The sequence below is a fragment of the Danio rerio genome, chromosome 7 (assembly GCF_049306965.1).
Source record: "Danio rerio strain Tuebingen ecotype United States chromosome 7, GRCz12tu, whole genome shotgun sequence".
Lineage (NCBI taxonomy): Eukaryota > Metazoa > Chordata > Actinopteri > Cypriniformes > Danionidae > Danio > Danio rerio.
Window position 1 is genome coordinate 8,609,555 of NC_133182.1, and position 16,431 is coordinate 8,625,985.

Below are 16,431 nucleotides of genomic sequence, written 5' to 3' on the forward strand. Positions count from 1 at the left end.
TATCCTTAATATTTAATTTTTTTCATATGTAATGATATTTGCATATTGCTCTGCATCTTGTGTGTATTAAGCAGTGCGTAAGCGAGGCGCAACTCTGCGCTGGAGTTTACACCGGGTTTGTTTTGATTTATTGAAAAATCTATTATAGTTTCTCAAAATAGCAACGTTCTTACTTATAAAATTAAGCTAGAACATGTTTAACTTAGTTTGATAAGTTACGGTGAGCTAAAAACATATGTTGTCAGGACTAATTGATATAAATTTTTTACAGTGTAGAGAAGATAACTTGGAGCTGAATCAGTCATTTCACAATGGATGTCTTTTGCAACACTGCTATTGAACAAACTGTTACAGAGTGGAGGAACTATGATGTCAATTTGTATGCAAAAACCCAGAAGCGAGTTAGCATTTTAGCAGTTCCGGTTCCCTCGTCTCAAAGTCAATGGGTTTTTTTCAATGGGATTTCAGTAAAATTGCTTAAATAAGGTTCGTGGATAACATAAACTCAAGATACTTTCACGTTTTACTCTACGACATAAAAAACATCAGTTACAGCACACTCTTGATTTTTTTTTAATTCGGTTACGCTTCTTTAAAAAGACGGTTGCTATCAAGTTGCTAAATGGAACTTACAGGTGGTGTTGGAGGCATTGTACGTCATTAAGCTGATCAGGGGCCTCATGTATCAACGCTGCGTACGCACAAAAACTTTGCGTACGCCAAGTTTCACGCTCAGAATCGCTCACGTTTGGATTTACTAACAATGAACTGAACGTGGGAATGTGCGCAGGTTCACGGCAGCTTTCTGGCAGGCGTACGCACATTTTTTGTGCGTGTCTGTTTTATTTCCATTGGCGACTCCTAGAGGCAGTTGTGTTAAATTGCACTCTACAAAGTGACTGAGCCTTGCAATGGCAGCTGTATGAGACGGGTTCATCGATCTAGCAGGTAAATAAGATTTCCATACCATACAGTTGAGCAGCTAAACATTAAAGCACAATTTGCAGCGGTCGCCTGTTTTCCCAATGTAATCTGAGCGATCTACTGCACACACATTGCTATAAAGGCACCATCTGAAGATGAATTTGCATGCGTGAATCAGAAACATTTCCATTCAATAAATGTGCAAATAAAATATGATGCACAAACTTATTGATGATTCCTACTTGTCTTTCTCGTGATAAATAGTAGGCAAAATCTGATATGTAGCGGGGGAAAAAACAAGAAATAGTTCATCAGACGCTGGATTCGAGCCGAGTTCATGCTCGAACGTGTCAAGACATGATGACATACGTCTTAGGAGCGCGCCACTTAGACTGTTGCGAGTGCTGCAACATTTTACAGATATAAACCACACTATTTCTTTTTTTTAATGCACTCAGTGCGATGTTCAGACCCAACTGTGTTAACCGCATCAGCTAAACTCTCCCACTCTATTTTTTTTTCTTTTGTTGTTAATTCCGGAGAACAAACTTGCAAATAACACCGCTTTTCTCCTGTCTACCTCCGAAAGGAGCACCACCAATTCACATTCTGTTCAAAGTTTCTCTTCTTGCTTGCTTTTGCCTTTGCTTTTTCGTTGGGTTTTGCCATTAGCACAGTCATTAGCATATTCATACGGGGGAGGAGGCAGGGAGGGGTTTTGCGCTCGTGCATGTTGCGCTCAGTTTCACGTTCATTCGGATGTACAAAAGAATATGCGTGAGATTCGGCGTACGCAGTGTTTCATACATCTGAATTTTTTTCTGCGTACGCACATTTACAGCTTTGTGCGTACGCAATGTTTTAGTAAGATTTCCACGCAAGTCTTCGTACATGAGGCCCCTGGTCTGGAGCGAAGCCCATTTTTCTTGGGCATTTGGATTAGTCTGTTATTTAAGTATTTTCATGAATAGTATTTTATAGTTTATAGTATTTTTCTAATTGGGAATTCATATTGTGTGTAGATAATGCTTTCACTTGTAAAGACTGACGAGACAGATTAGATTATTGATCCTTTATTTTAATTAAACAATATTATGACATGGTTTCCGCTACATTCATTCTTCGGTGGCGGGGCGCCACACCAAAATTCATCCCGCCACGGCTACATCACAGCTTCTAATTCAAAATATTCTGTTGTGTTTAAAATAGAGGGTTAAAATTCCACCAAAAACGTTTGAAAAGATAAGTGAATAATGACAGCGCAAACTTTTCTGTGACGTAGTTGTGCTGTGCGTTCTGTTTACGCTTTAAGGTGACCTGCTGAATGACTGACTGACTGACAGGTGTGTGATGTGTTATGAGGAGACGCATGATTTCAGTTATGATGAACACAGTTTTCATAATTATGCTTTATTTACAGATAAAGGTCTGTGGCTCTGCATATAATGACTTGATCTTGCTGGAGTTTATAGCCGTTTCACTTTACTTCAGGACGCATTAATGCCACAGTTCTCTCCGCAAGTCTATCGGAGACTTTCATAAATATTCCTAGCAAATCTAATAAATGTTGGAGACATACTCGGTACATAAACGCACTAAATCACACTTCAGCTGTGTTTATTTGAGGGCGCGCAAGAAAATCTGCACTTGAGCAGCATATATTTGAGGGCGTGCAAGAAGTTTTGTGCACGAACAGAGGAAATCGGCGCTCAAGCTAAGATTGACATGCTCGTAGGCATTTACATGAATGCGATCTCGACTGCGCCCATGACATTTATCAATGAAATAACGCCACATGTAGTGCACTGTAAAAAATAATTCCGTAAAATTTACTGTAAAAAAACGGCAGCTGTGGTTACCAGTACTTTACCGTTAAAAACACGGTACAAACCGTAAAAGTAAATTTTAATTTTTACGGTAAATTACCGTATTTTATTAATTTATAGAGGTAAAATGTCTGTATTTTGAATGATCAACATTTACACATCTTTTGTTAAACAGTTAGACACATTAGCACACCCACATGCAGGTGGTGATGAGGAAGTTACATAATGAACCAATGCTCATCACAATCAACTTTTTCAACATATAGAAGGTGCTCAGTGTCATTCACCAAGCTACTAAACACCAGTATGGTAACACGCATAAAATTATAGTCATGAAATAAACATTGTTTATCAACATTAGATGTAACATTAATCTCTAATGTACATAACTGATGGGGAAACAACTAAAAAGATCCATAGTAATGTCAACCAAATGCATAAAAAGTTATGTGCCATGCAGGGAATTCTGGGAAAGGCAATTCACGGTTATACGCCGTATATATTAAGGAAACATACCTTTAACCAGTTTACGGATTTGTACTGTAGCATTTTTACAGTTTTTTACCGTTGAAATCACGGCCATTTTTTACAGTGTGGTAGATCTGTGGCAGCCTGTCTCTTTCCTGCTCTCATTAATGCAAACGTGTGAATAAATGTGTAAAAACACACACATATTATCTCTCGTTTTAACATAATCAAGTGATTTTTTTCGTCAGGTTTTTTTTTATCTGGACAAATTTAACTCTGTCATAACTGCAACATTTACACTCCTACTTAAAATGTATAGCAGATGTGACGGTATGGGCAGTTTTTCGCTGTACTTCGTGACAAAAAAAATAATATTGAATGTTGTTCTCGATCCATGATGGAACTTTCAGGCATATAGACTCGTCCCTTACGCCTCATTTCTGTCGTCTAAGGTAAGCCAAGCGGGCTGTGTGCATGCGAGCGATACACTTATTTAAATATGTCTTAATATAATACTATGTAGGCAGATTTATACAGACAGTAAAAACTATCCAAAAGGCACATAGGTCTATACAGATGTGGTTTTGCGTAGAATATATATTTGTTTAGAATATATAGCTTGGATTATAATATAATAAACCGAGAGAGTAAATCGTTGTCAAAGACCCAATTTCAAATTTTTCTGTAGGAGGGTGGTGCTGACGTCACAGGCGAGCGCCCTGAAGGCATTGTAGTCCGTTTATAGCCTAATGTTAGCTTTTTAATTCTTGCATTTGCATTTAAGATCCAAAAGAGCTCAAAGTTGTATTTTCGTGTGAGGATTATCCGGCTGGACAAAACGTGTAAGTGTTATGAACTGCGTTTGAACACTGAAATTATTATTCCCAATCTTCGAATAGCCTATGGGAAAATCCTATAGGGATTTTGTAGAGGGAACCAGTTTTATGCAAGCAGCTGATTTGCCTACAAGGTGACGTCATAGTTCCTCCACTCTATTGGACTGAATCTAAACTAGTTGAATAAAGAAAGAGTTGATTTGCAAAAAACAGATAACCACAATTTTTTTTGCAGTTGAACTGTTCAATACTATATGCATTATTACTATATTAAACCATGATTAAAGAAAACTACTAAAAAGCTTCATTTAATCAAAGTTTTCATTAATCATGTCTTCTTTTGCAATTGTACTTTAATACAGACCTTAAAGCAGGGGTCACCAACATGGAGCCCACGAGGATCACATTTGTTGCCCGCAGGCCTGTTCTAAAAATAGCTCACCATAGCGCCACTTACCAGTAAGCTTCATCTAATATAAAAGTAATCTTTTAAAAATGTAAATATTTGCAGAGATATATAATAAAGTGTTGCACATTGATACATTAAATACAGGGTATTTCCTACCCTGTTAAATCATTGTTGATAACTTTTGTGAGAATCATTAACATGATCAGTGTCTTCACATGGATGAGTATCATTAATTATTACCAAAAACATAAAGTATAATTAAAAGTAAATTGAGCACATTTGTTATTTGAGAAGTGTTTATCAAACTGGTAGCCCTCCACATTAATCGGTACCCAAGAAGTAGCTCTCAGTTTCATGAAGGTTGGTGACCCCTGCCTTAAAGGGTCATGACACCTCCACTTTTGGTTCAGGTCTACCTCAGAATTTTTTCAAAAGATGCATCACAATGGGCGTGGAGCTCCGCGAGCAAAGGGCAGGAGTGGGTGTGGCCAGCAGAGCAGGGGAGAAAGAGCCCTGCTACATTTGTCATTTCATATACAGATAACCACAATTTATATCATTATAAAGATAATCGTGTTCATATAAACACTGATGAGGACTTTTCCCTCAATCCCCGGGTCTGAATGCAGACTCAGTGCAGCAGGTCTCTTGCCCTGTCTATTTTAACCATTAACCCTGTTGGTAATCTGGAGGATTTAGACAAACACAGCAGCAAGGCGATGCGTCTAAATGTGAACAAACTCCTTATGAAAGACAACGTCCGCCATTCTCCAATTCTTATACTGCTCTCCCGACAAAAATGCTTGCTGCACACAAACAGCTTTGCTGTATCGTCCCTGACAGCATCGCGGGTCATGGATCATGAAAACAAACACATACGACCCTTCATGAACAGCTAAATGCAGTGTGCCGTGGGTCCGCGGATGCGGTCTCACACAGTCATCATCATAGGGTCTCATAGCTTGGCACTGGCAGGTCTGCCTTGCCTTCGGAAAGCACGTGCTCTCATGAATAATTAAGAAGCCAGCTCTTCTCATAGGATAAGAAAACTCCGCTATGAATAATAATGAGAAACCGACGTGTCATCTTTGCACTTGAAGTTCTGAGCTCCGTTGCCGATTTTGATCCCGCCCCAAATATCATTTTAAACCCAGAAGCTGAAATTAGCTGACACAAGCTCAATTTACCCAATTTCTCCCACAATTAAAGCTAAAAGGGGCTAACATTGTCTTAACTGATGCTCAACACACACACATCTGTTAAAATCTTTAAAAAAGTACTCCAGGGTTTTGTGAACCTATAAAAGCATCATATTAGAAAACGATTAAGAATGAGTTATCCGTTTTTGCAATTAAACTCTTAAACTGTTATTTTAGAGCAGCTTTTTATATTTTAACTTGTATCAGTTGAATTGTTCTTGGATTTTCGTTGTTTCAGATTATTAATTTCTTGCATTAATTTCTGCTTTAATTTCTTTTTGCTGTGCCAGTACTATCATTAGAATGACTGACATCTGAGTTCTTTCATTACTATAAACAGAATTCATTTTCCATTGGAATAAGAGCATTTTTTAGGATTTAAAACATTAAGGCACTCTTAAAGTGGGAAAAAAGCAAATGTTTCCAACCTGATACTGATTCAAGACTCCACATCGCTTCTTGTTGACGACTGATCTTCTCCTGAATCTCTCTTTCTCTGTTTCTGCTTCTGTTTGACTGTTTGCTCGACAAGAAGAACTGAAACTAACTTTTATTTCTTCCCATTTTTTGTTCATGTGTATTGATACAAACGACCATTGACACGTGTCAACAGAATGGCTATTGAGAAAGGATGTGGTGGAGCACGCTTTGTCATTTGTGTCAAAATGTTGTCTGAACAAGGCGACGCAGTGGCACAGTAGGTAGTGCTGTCATCTCACAGCAAGGTCGCTGGTTCAAGCCTTGGCTGGGTCAGTCGGCGTTTCTGTTTGGAGTTTGCATGTTCTCCCCGTGTTCGCATGGGTTTCCTCCGGGTGCTCCGGTTTCCCCCATAGTCCTTAGACATGCGGTACAGGTGAATTGGGTAAGCTAAATTGGCCGTAGTGTATGAGTGTGAATAAGTGTGTGTAGATGTTTCCCAGAGATGGGTTGCAGCTGGAAGGCCATCCGCTGCATAAAACATATGCTGGGTAAGTTGGCGGTTAATTCCGTTGTGGTGATCCCTGATTAATAAAGGGACTAAGCCGAAAAAGAAATGAGTGTTGTCTGAACAAATGCATTTTTAAAAAGAAAAGACACATGTATGCACTTAAAGGACTAGTGAATTTCTTTACATCTGACAAAGTTTTAGTTTACATATTTCTTTGTATCGTAAATGCTTTAGATGCACATGCTTGTACACTGTAAAAAAAATGCAGGGATTCTCAAAATTTACTCACGTTCTCCCAACACAAATCAGTTAACCTAAGAAATTTAAGTGGATTGAACATAAAACGATAAAATTTTACAAAATAAAACTCAAGAATTTTGTTGATTCAGTTTATTTCAGTTTAAATAAGCAGCAAAATATTTTTTATTTTGACTGTACTGGGGTCCCTCAATATTCGCAGGAGTTACGTTCTAAAATAACCTGTAATAGACCCGTAAGTATAGACAGGTTTATATTTGACAATTATTAGATGTTTTAAGGCTGTAAAACCCCTCACTACATACTTTATGCACTTTTCTGAATCAGCCGTTAACATTCTCATACTTTTTCGCTCGTTTAAACACCCTCAAAGTTTGTAATAAGTCCAGCATTGTAGAATAAAACCAAAGACCAAAACCATTTGATCTTCATTTATTTATTCCCTAATGATGCCATACAGCCACGTAACTTCTACCTTCCTTTAGCATGTCCAGAAGTTCAACTTTTTGTGCAATGATTAGCATCTTTCTCTGCCTTTTGGGTGCTACCGCTGGTTGGTGCCTTTGACAGTGTAGAACGTTTCGTCAACATTGTGTTGAGAAAACTTGCAAGCACACAGTACAGCACTTCAGAGTCACACTGCTAGCGATTGAAGATTCGTGTTAATTTATCTGGATGCATTCTGTACTGTACAGGAGACACGGCACGAAAGAGATTGATTGACAATGGTCTACAGCCAGTCAGGACGCAGAGTACAATAAGCTGTAGAAACTGCAAGACCACGAAAAGTGTACCATGTAGTGTACCATGTAGTGAAGGACCACTGTATACATAATTCATAAAAGTTCCAAACACTTACTGTACATGCACTGAAAAAAATGTTTGGAGTTTTAGTCTTTTTTTAGTCTTTTTTTTGTCTAAATATCAATTTTTTTCCCAAAATATTGTTTTGTGTCATACTGTCGGCACCAATGGCCTAGTGGTTGGTGTGCTGGCACATGGTACTCCGGTACGACCTGAGTTTGATTCCAGCCGTGAGGTCCTATCCTCCCCCTCTCTCTGCTCCCCATACTTTCCGGTCTCTCTACTGTCCCCCGCCAAAAGAAATAAGTCATAAATAAGTGGGTTTTTCTTAATAAAAGCCAAATAATCTGCCAATAGGGTACTTATCTTGTTAACCTAATGCTGTGCTGTGAAGTTTGTATAGATATGAAATAACTTTTTTGTACATTTTTAATAATAAATGAGTAGTTTGGAAGATGAATATTTATGTTAATATTTATGTTAATTTCTCCGTGAATATAGAAAATTTTTGGTGCATTTTAACATAACAGTTTTATTAACAGTCATAGTTTGGTCACCGAAGACCTTTAGAAATAGAAAGAAAATGCATTTAAATTCAAATACGTTTTACAAAAAAAAAAAAAAAAAAAAAAAAACTAAATTTTAAATTTTTATTATGTTTCTTTTGATTTTTCCTGTTATTAAAATTTTATTTAAAATTAAAACTAATAATAACATTTTAATTTGATGATTTTTTGTGAATTATGTATACAGTGGTCCTTCACTATAACACAGTTCACTTTTATTTAAAATAATAAAATAAAAATTTTATTATTTTAATATTTTACCCCAACATATTCATTTGGGCGTAATTTTTTTATAACATTAGTTGCACTTTTGCCTTTGGCACTGTCTAATCTAATGTATATAAACAAATATATTTTTGTACAGCATCCTAAAGAAAATCTTAATTTAAACAAGAAATCTGTGAGGGGTGTACCTACAGTATTTATACGGTGCACATGTACAGGTAAAGTCAGAATTATGAGCCCCCTTTGAATTTTTTTCTTCTTTTATAAATATTTCCCAAATGATGTTTAACAGAGCAAGCAAATTTTCACAGTATGTCTGATAATATTTTTTCTTCAGGAGAAAGTCTTATTTGTTTTATTTTGGCTAGAATAAAGGCAGTTTTTAATTTTTTTAAACACCATTTTAGGGACAAAATTATTAGCCCCTTTAAGCAAATTTTTTTCTCGATAGTCTACAGAACAAACTATCAATATACAGTAACTTGCCTAATTACCCTAACCTGCCTAGTTAACCTAATTAACCTAGTTAAGCCTTTAAATGTCATTTTAAGCTGTATAGAAGTGTCTTGAAAAATATCTAGTAAAATATTATTTACTGTCATCATGGCAAAGATAAAATGAATCCATTATTAGAAATGAGTAATTAATAAAACTATGATGTCTGGAAAAGTGCTGAAAAAATCTTATCTCCGTTAAAAAATAAACAAGCGATCTAATAATTCAAGGGGGCTAATAATTCTGACTTCAACTTTTGTCAATATCGCATTTAGTTGTAATCATTTGCCTCATTTTATTTAGAACTTCAGGGCAAAAGTTAGCTTAAAAATGTATAAATGTATACATTCTTATGTAAAAATATATAAAAACATATGACAATTTATCGGTGTTTACCCAGCACTGGGTTGCAGCTGAAAGGGCATCTGCTGTGTAAAACATACAGTATGCTGGATAAGTTGGTGGTTCATTCCGCTATGATGACCCCTGATGAATAAAGGGACTAAACCAAAAGGAAAATGAATGAATGAGTTTATGGGTGTTTCCCAGCACTAAGGGTTGTGCTGAGTTGCAGCTGGATATCTGCTGTGTTAAAAACAAATGCCCAAATTAATGTCGGTTCATTCTGCAGGTGGCAAAGTCTGACAAAACTGGGAATAAACCAAAGGAAATATGAAATAAATATAAAACACTTTTCTTAAACCTATTCAGAGGCCCAGCCTAAAATATTGCTAAATAAAATGCAAAATGTAAACACTGTACTTCCAAGCTTGCAGTTTTCTCTCCACGTTGTTATTCATTTCTATCTGTCTATAAGATTGCGCACATCCAAATGATTTAAAGGTGTTCAATGTATTTTGCGACACTACACAATAAAGACTAGAACATAATATGAAACGCTAATTTCATCCATATAACATATATCATCTTATTTCACAGCTGCATTAACTATATAAATGTATTGTTTAATTGCAAAATCAATGTTCATTGTATCTTCTGTACCACTAAAGACTGTCTCAGGCCAAACAATGTGACCTTGAAGCTATTGTACAAAATCTCAAACTGCGTGAAGAAAAATCGATGCAAGTCCGGCATGTTACATTACAAATATTTTTAGTCTATAGGAAAATCAAAAGGCAGCCAACACAAAAGAAAGATCTATAAGACATTGTCATATGAGCTGCAGGATTATGGGAGCTGTTTCCTCAGATAAATTTTTTTTTTTCTCTCTAAAATGGATGATCTAATTTTTCCTAGTGAACAAACTCTCTATCTCAATTAAACCATCGTTAAAAGCTTAACTAATTAATCAGACCAGTGAAGCACATTGTTCGGCTCAAAAGTATTGCAAATATTAAAGCTGTGAAATTAAAATAAAGGTTTTTAGAGGTTAGTATCAGAATGTTGGCCTTAAGGATATCTAGTGATGTTTTATATACAAATTTCAGGAGAAACACGATCGGTTTTGACCAGTCTAATTTATCTATTGACGATCATTCTATTAGAGCTGCATAATTCTGACTAAAATGAGAATCACGATTTTTTTTTCCGCCTATAATAAAGATCACGATTTTCTCACAATTCTGTAGATGAGTGGGCTATTATTATTGTTATTCTCAAACATATTGTAAAAGAGCAATAGGCTTTGTGTAGCTGTACTGTTGGATAAAATGCTAAATTTTGCATTGATTTGGAATGGTGGACTTGAACAGACTTTAGATTTGTCCTGGTCATTAATGCTGATGATAATTCTGATGTTGAATTATCGTGTTTGAGACATATGCTTACAATCTGTCATTTTTTGCTTAAAATCTGTCACTGATGTGACAGGGTCCCCGCGGGGTCTTAAAAAGTGTTAAAAAAATCGAAATTTATTGCTTTAAAAAGTCTTATATTTGCTGTTCTAGGTCTTAAACATTTTTGCACAAGTCTTATTTTTGCGATGTCCATGTAAAGCTACATCTAATGCTCATTTAAATTCTTTTTGTTGTTGTTGCTAGGTTTTTGGGGTGTTGTAGTTTTTATTTCACTAGTCCAATTGTAATTTGCGGTATTACAACTACAAAAAGGTCAACTTGCAATAGCCAATCAGCTTTCTGATATTAAACTCAGTGCGCACGGCGAATGTGACATTATCGCTGTGTTTGCGGAAGTTCGCTTTGAGTGCGCGCGAAATGATTTCGGCTGGCAGAGTATGCCGTTATTTCACTGACGAATGTCGCAAGCGCAGTTTTATAAGTCATGAGCGCTGTAATACGAGAGAGCGAATCTCTGCTCACGCGCCGGTTTCCTTTGTTCATGGACAAAACTGCTTGCAAGCTCTCAAAACACTGGCTGCACACGCGCGAATGATCTGCTCTCGATTCGTCGAACTCCTTTCTTGCTTTTGCTCTCCAGAGATGATTTTGCATACTGTAGTATTAAGAATAGTGAACTGATAAAATGAAATACAGTGTAGTTTTACTACAGTAAAGTGTGTTGAATTGTAGAAAAATATACCCTATATTGTAAAAAAAAAAACTAAAACACTGGGTAGTTTGCTTTTAATACACTTGTTGTGTTACCATAGCAACTATAGTATTACCACAACAGAGTAATTGAAGTACTTTACTGTACTGTACAAAACACTGTACAGCAGACACTAGTTCACTTTATTTTACTGATAAAATGGGATTGATAGTGGGATTTATCTGAAGAGTAAATAGTACAGTAGGCTATAATAATACCTAATCAAGTTTTTACCTATTTTCTATCAAAGTTACATTTCTGCTTGCCAGAATGACCAATAACTATTGGCTATAAATTGCAACAGCCATGGGAAAGGAGGAAGGTTTTTTGTAAAACTTTGGAAAAACCTGAGGGATAAGTTTGTTTAAACAACAAAAAGAGGCCCCCATAAACATCTTCAATGATAATGATTATCTTTTATTCGTCTGATTTTACTTTGTTTTTTTGGACCGCCCCCTGTCATTTAAAAAAAAAAAATCTCAATGGTGAACGTGTCAAGTATAAAAGCCTTAATCCGTTTCGTGAGTTGTGCGATGCGGTGCCAGGTGAAAGTATAAATCTGCATTAAGATGTTTGTTTTTTCTGTAGTTCAATGGTGCATTTAACCTGACTTTACTACTGTTCAATTTAAATAACTTTATTTTACCCCTAATTTTGTGCTTTTACATTTTATCTCGCATGTTTTTGATATTGCGATATAGGTCTAAAATTTAATACTTAATGGTCTTAAAAAGGTCATAAAAGGTCTTAAATTTGACATTATGATATCTGCAGAGACCCTGTGCGATTTTCGTGAATACAGAAGACTGGGTGGGTATTTTTGCATTTCGGCAGGTTACGGATACTTTTTGGGCTGAAATCAGTCAGCTACATCTGGCAACACTGTGTGTGCTTTCGGTTTCATTTTCACTGCTAAGAGCAGTTCACTCCCAAACGATCACTCTGCCACAAACTGAATGTTATTTACAACATTACTAACTCATATTCATGAATCACAGCTTATGCAGGTTCTGTTCGCTAAAGTAGACTTCATTCAGAGGCGTGCGCGCGCCGATCTTTGTGTGGCAACAGCTCACGTCAGCTGGGTCAGCTCACGTCACGTGTGATTTTGCTGTCGCAAATACATTACATGAGGTCAGAAATGTCATTATGGGGGTGAATTATATCGTATAAATACAGCATTTGACTCTTTCAACATCATTTGGAGGTGTCCACGTTGCTGAACAATGTATGTAAAACAATGTGAAGACTTGTGCTGCCTCCATTGTTTCTCTGCTGAACTTGATAATATGATTGACAGAATCGTAGAAATGCTGGATTAAGATCATCTAGGGCAGGGGTGTCCAAACTTTTTGGGCCGAGGGCCAGATGCAGAAAAACAAACGTTTTCGCGGGCCAAATTTTACATACATCACACAGACACGCATATATATATATATATATATATATATATATATATATATATATATATATATATATATAAATACAGTTGAAGTCAGAATTGTTAGCCCCCCTAAATTATTAGCCCCCATTTATTTTTTCCCCAATTTCTGTTTAACGGACAGAAGATTTTTTTCCACACATTTCTAAACATATTAGTTTTAGTAACTCATTTCTAATAACTGATTTATTTTATCTTTGCCATGATGACAGTAAATAATATTTGACTAGATATTTTTAAGACACTTCTATACAGCTTAAAGTGACATTTAAAGGCTTAACTAGGGTAATCAAGTTAACTAGTCAAGTTAAGGTAATTAGGCAAGTTATTTTATGACAATGGTTTGTTCTGAAGACTTAAGGGGCTAATAATTTTGACCTTAAAATGGTTCATAAAAAAATTTAAACCGCTTTTTATTCTAGCCGAAATAAATCAAAAGTCTTTCTCCAAAAGAAAAAATATTATCAGACATACTGTAAAAATGTCCTTGCTCTGTTAAACATCATTTGGGAAATATTTAAAAAAGAAGAAATAAATCAAAGAGGGGCTAATAATTCAGACTTCAACTGTGTATAGATAGATAGATAGATAGATAGATAGATAGATAGATAGATAGATAGATAGATAGATAGATCATAACAAGAACTGCTGCTTAATTGAATGCATGTAATAGCGACACCCGGTGGTTATTTATTGAATTACGTTCATTTTTGTATAGCGGGCCAGATTCTATTGATATTTATAAAAAGCCTCGCGGGCCGCCACAAAACTGATTGAGGGCCGCAGATGGCCCGCGGGCCGTAGTTTGGACATGCCTGATCTAGTGAGTCGAATCGAGATCGCGATCTTTTTACGATTAATTGTGCAGCTCTACATTCTATTATATAATCAGCTTACGACAAAACCCCTGTAAATTGCACGTACTACCTCTGTTTTTTTCCCGACTTTAGCATCCCTCCACTACCTCAACTCCACACTTTTAAACCCGATACCTACATAAATCAGATGAGCATTCTGGAGCCGAGCTAGACACCGTGCTCGGGCCCCTATTTCTCTCTCTATCCTGATAAGGGGTTACACATATACTAACTCGTGTTACACAGAATACACATATTCTATTTACTCAAATGTCTGTTGAGTGTGAACTCGTGAATAAGGGTTTGTGCTACAAAACAGTGACAAAATGTGCGTATAGAAGATGTAAACCAGGGTTTAGTCGATAGACGATGCCATCTTCCATCGCCAATGGCCGATAGACATCACGATGCTGAACCGGCATCGCGATCCTCCACTCCAAAATACACACTTAGGCTTCGTTTACACTAATACGTCTTAATTTTTAAAATGATATTTTAGAACGAAAAGGATCCATGTCCACACAGGCGTTTCATCTAGCATTTCTAAAAAGCCCTCCTTCCACACTATACCACTGAAAACGCTCATTATGTGACCACAAACACACACTCTGTCATGCACTGCAGTGTATTTGTGTGTCTGGGCCTCAGCAGTCAGTGGGTGCTTTGAGCACAAAACCCCAGAGAGCAGTGCACGTCGGACAGCTTATCAAGGATGTACCGCTGGATCGTGTCTCACTATAGTTGTTAAACGTGATATTTAATTAATCTTGTCTCTGTCTAACGACTCTTCAGTCCTTTTTATCAGGTAACGTGTCACAGCATCAGTACACTGCTTCAATCTTTCGCTTTCGCACTTGTGCTTAGTACTTTTAGCAAAATCCTTAGATACTGTTGGTTGTGCATCAATAGAGTCTGGCTGCAGATTTGCGCTTTCAGGCTTGCACTCGAGGACTTGCACTCTCAGGCAACTGCGCTACCTCTGCAGGTGATGTCATTTACAATCGCCACCTGTGCCAGCTTGCATGAAAGTCCTTCAGTAGTTTAACTTGTGGGTGACGGATGCTATAGTTCCGTAAACAGATCGCAACGAACCACAAGTGCTTTCCTTTAAACAGCTCTGCAGAACACATCATCTGTGCTACTTTTTTCCGTTAAGCGAGGTGAGGGGTTCCCTTATCGAGTCAATCTCGACATTTTGTTTGGAGGACCTGTTTTTGCCTTCAGAAGAAATAAGTCAAAATTAGTTTTTCAAGCAAAATTGTCTGCCAATATGGTAATTAATATTATTATTAATTTACAGAAACGTAAGTAAGTATTACTTATTCTAAGTAAGAATTATTTTTTTGCATAAATAAATTAATACAGTGGCGCAATAGGTAGTGCTGTCGCCTCACAGCAAGAAGGTCGCTGGTTCAAGCCTCGGCTGGGTCAGTTGGCTTTTCTTTGAGGAGTTTGCATGTTCTCCTTGCGTTCGCGTGGGTTTCCTGGATTCCGGGTGCTCCGGTTTCCACCACACTCCAAACACATGTGGCACAGGTGAATTGGGTAAGCTAAATTGTCCGTAGTGTATGAGTGTGAATGAGTGTGTGTGGATGTTTCCCAGAAATGGGATGCCGCTGGAAGGGCATCCACTGCGTAAAAACATGCTGGATAAGTTGGCGGTTCATTCCGCTGTGGCGACCCTGGATTTATAAAGGGACTAAGCCGACAAGAAAATGAATCAGTCAAAGTCCTTATAACAAATGTAAATGTTAAACTTAGCAGTGCCTCTACTATTCAGATGGGTTCTGTGGCTCCTGGTCAACTTTAATTCAGACTCAACATTGCATATCTTGCGATGTGACTATTGCCACTGCGCACATTGCAGTATCGATGCTGAAACCATATATTGTGCAGCCTTACCTGGAATAGTTGGCAGTCTGTTTGACTGGTTTATTTCTGTTTTCTCTCTTGTCCTCCGGCATTAGTATTTATTTTCAGCTCTAGTTTCACCTAACATCACCTACTGGAGGGGTGAGGATAAAGACAGTAAAGGCCTCATCTGATTGGTCAGATTTGGATAAACAGCATGCAGCACACAAAAACTTGGTACATAGGACTAATGAAATATATTGCACTATCTTGCAATATATAGTTGAAGTCAGGATTATTAGCCCCCTTGTTTATTTTTTTTACCTAATTTCTGTTTAACGGAGAGCAGATTTCTTCAACGCATTTCTAAACATAATAGTTTTAATGACTCATTTCTAATAACTGATTTATTTTATCTTTGCCATGATGACAGTAAATAATATTTGACTAAATATTTTTAAGACACTTGTATACAGCTTTAAGTGACATTTAAAGGCTTAATTAGGTTAACTAGGCAGGTTAGGGTAATTAGGCAAGTTATTGTATAGCAATGGTTTGTTCTGTGGCTAATAATTTTTACCTTAAAATGGCTTTTAAAAAATTAAAAACTGCTTTTATTCTAGCCAAAATAAAACAAATAAGACTTTCTTCAGAAGAAAAAACATTATCACTGATACTGTGAAAATTTCCTTGCTCTGTTAAACATTATTTGGAAAATATTTAAAAAAGAAAAAAATTCAAAGGGGGGCTAATAATTCTGACTTCAACTGTGTGTGTGTGTGTGTGTGTGTGTGTGTGTGTGTGTGTGTGTGTGTGTGTGTGTGTGTGTGTGTGTG

At 36.8% G+C, this 16,431-nt stretch overlaps 2 protein-coding genes across 8 annotated transcripts in view; one reads left to right on the forward strand and one right to left on the reverse strand.

Moving 5' to 3' along the window:
* shtn2 (shootin 2) overlaps nucleotides 1-6,160 on the reverse strand; it is a 40,617-nt gene extending 34,457 nt beyond the window's left edge. For all 4 annotated transcript variants that reach the window (XM_073908051.1, XM_068222437.2, XM_021477700.3 and 1 more), the window contains exon 1: nucleotides 6,091-6,160. Coding sequence is in view for 1 of the 4 variants with exons in the window: in XM_021477700.3 (XP_021333375.1) it covers nucleotides 6,091-6,115 (25 nt within the window). In the remaining 3 variants the exon portion in view is untranslated. The remainder of the gene's footprint in view (nucleotides 1-6,090) is intronic.
* The window catches only part of LOC141375293 (3'-5' exoribonuclease HELZ2-like), a 296,921-nt gene that overhangs the window by 18,698 nt on the left and 261,792 nt on the right, over nucleotides 1-16,431 (forward strand). The gene's annotated exons all lie outside the window — the stretch shown is intronic.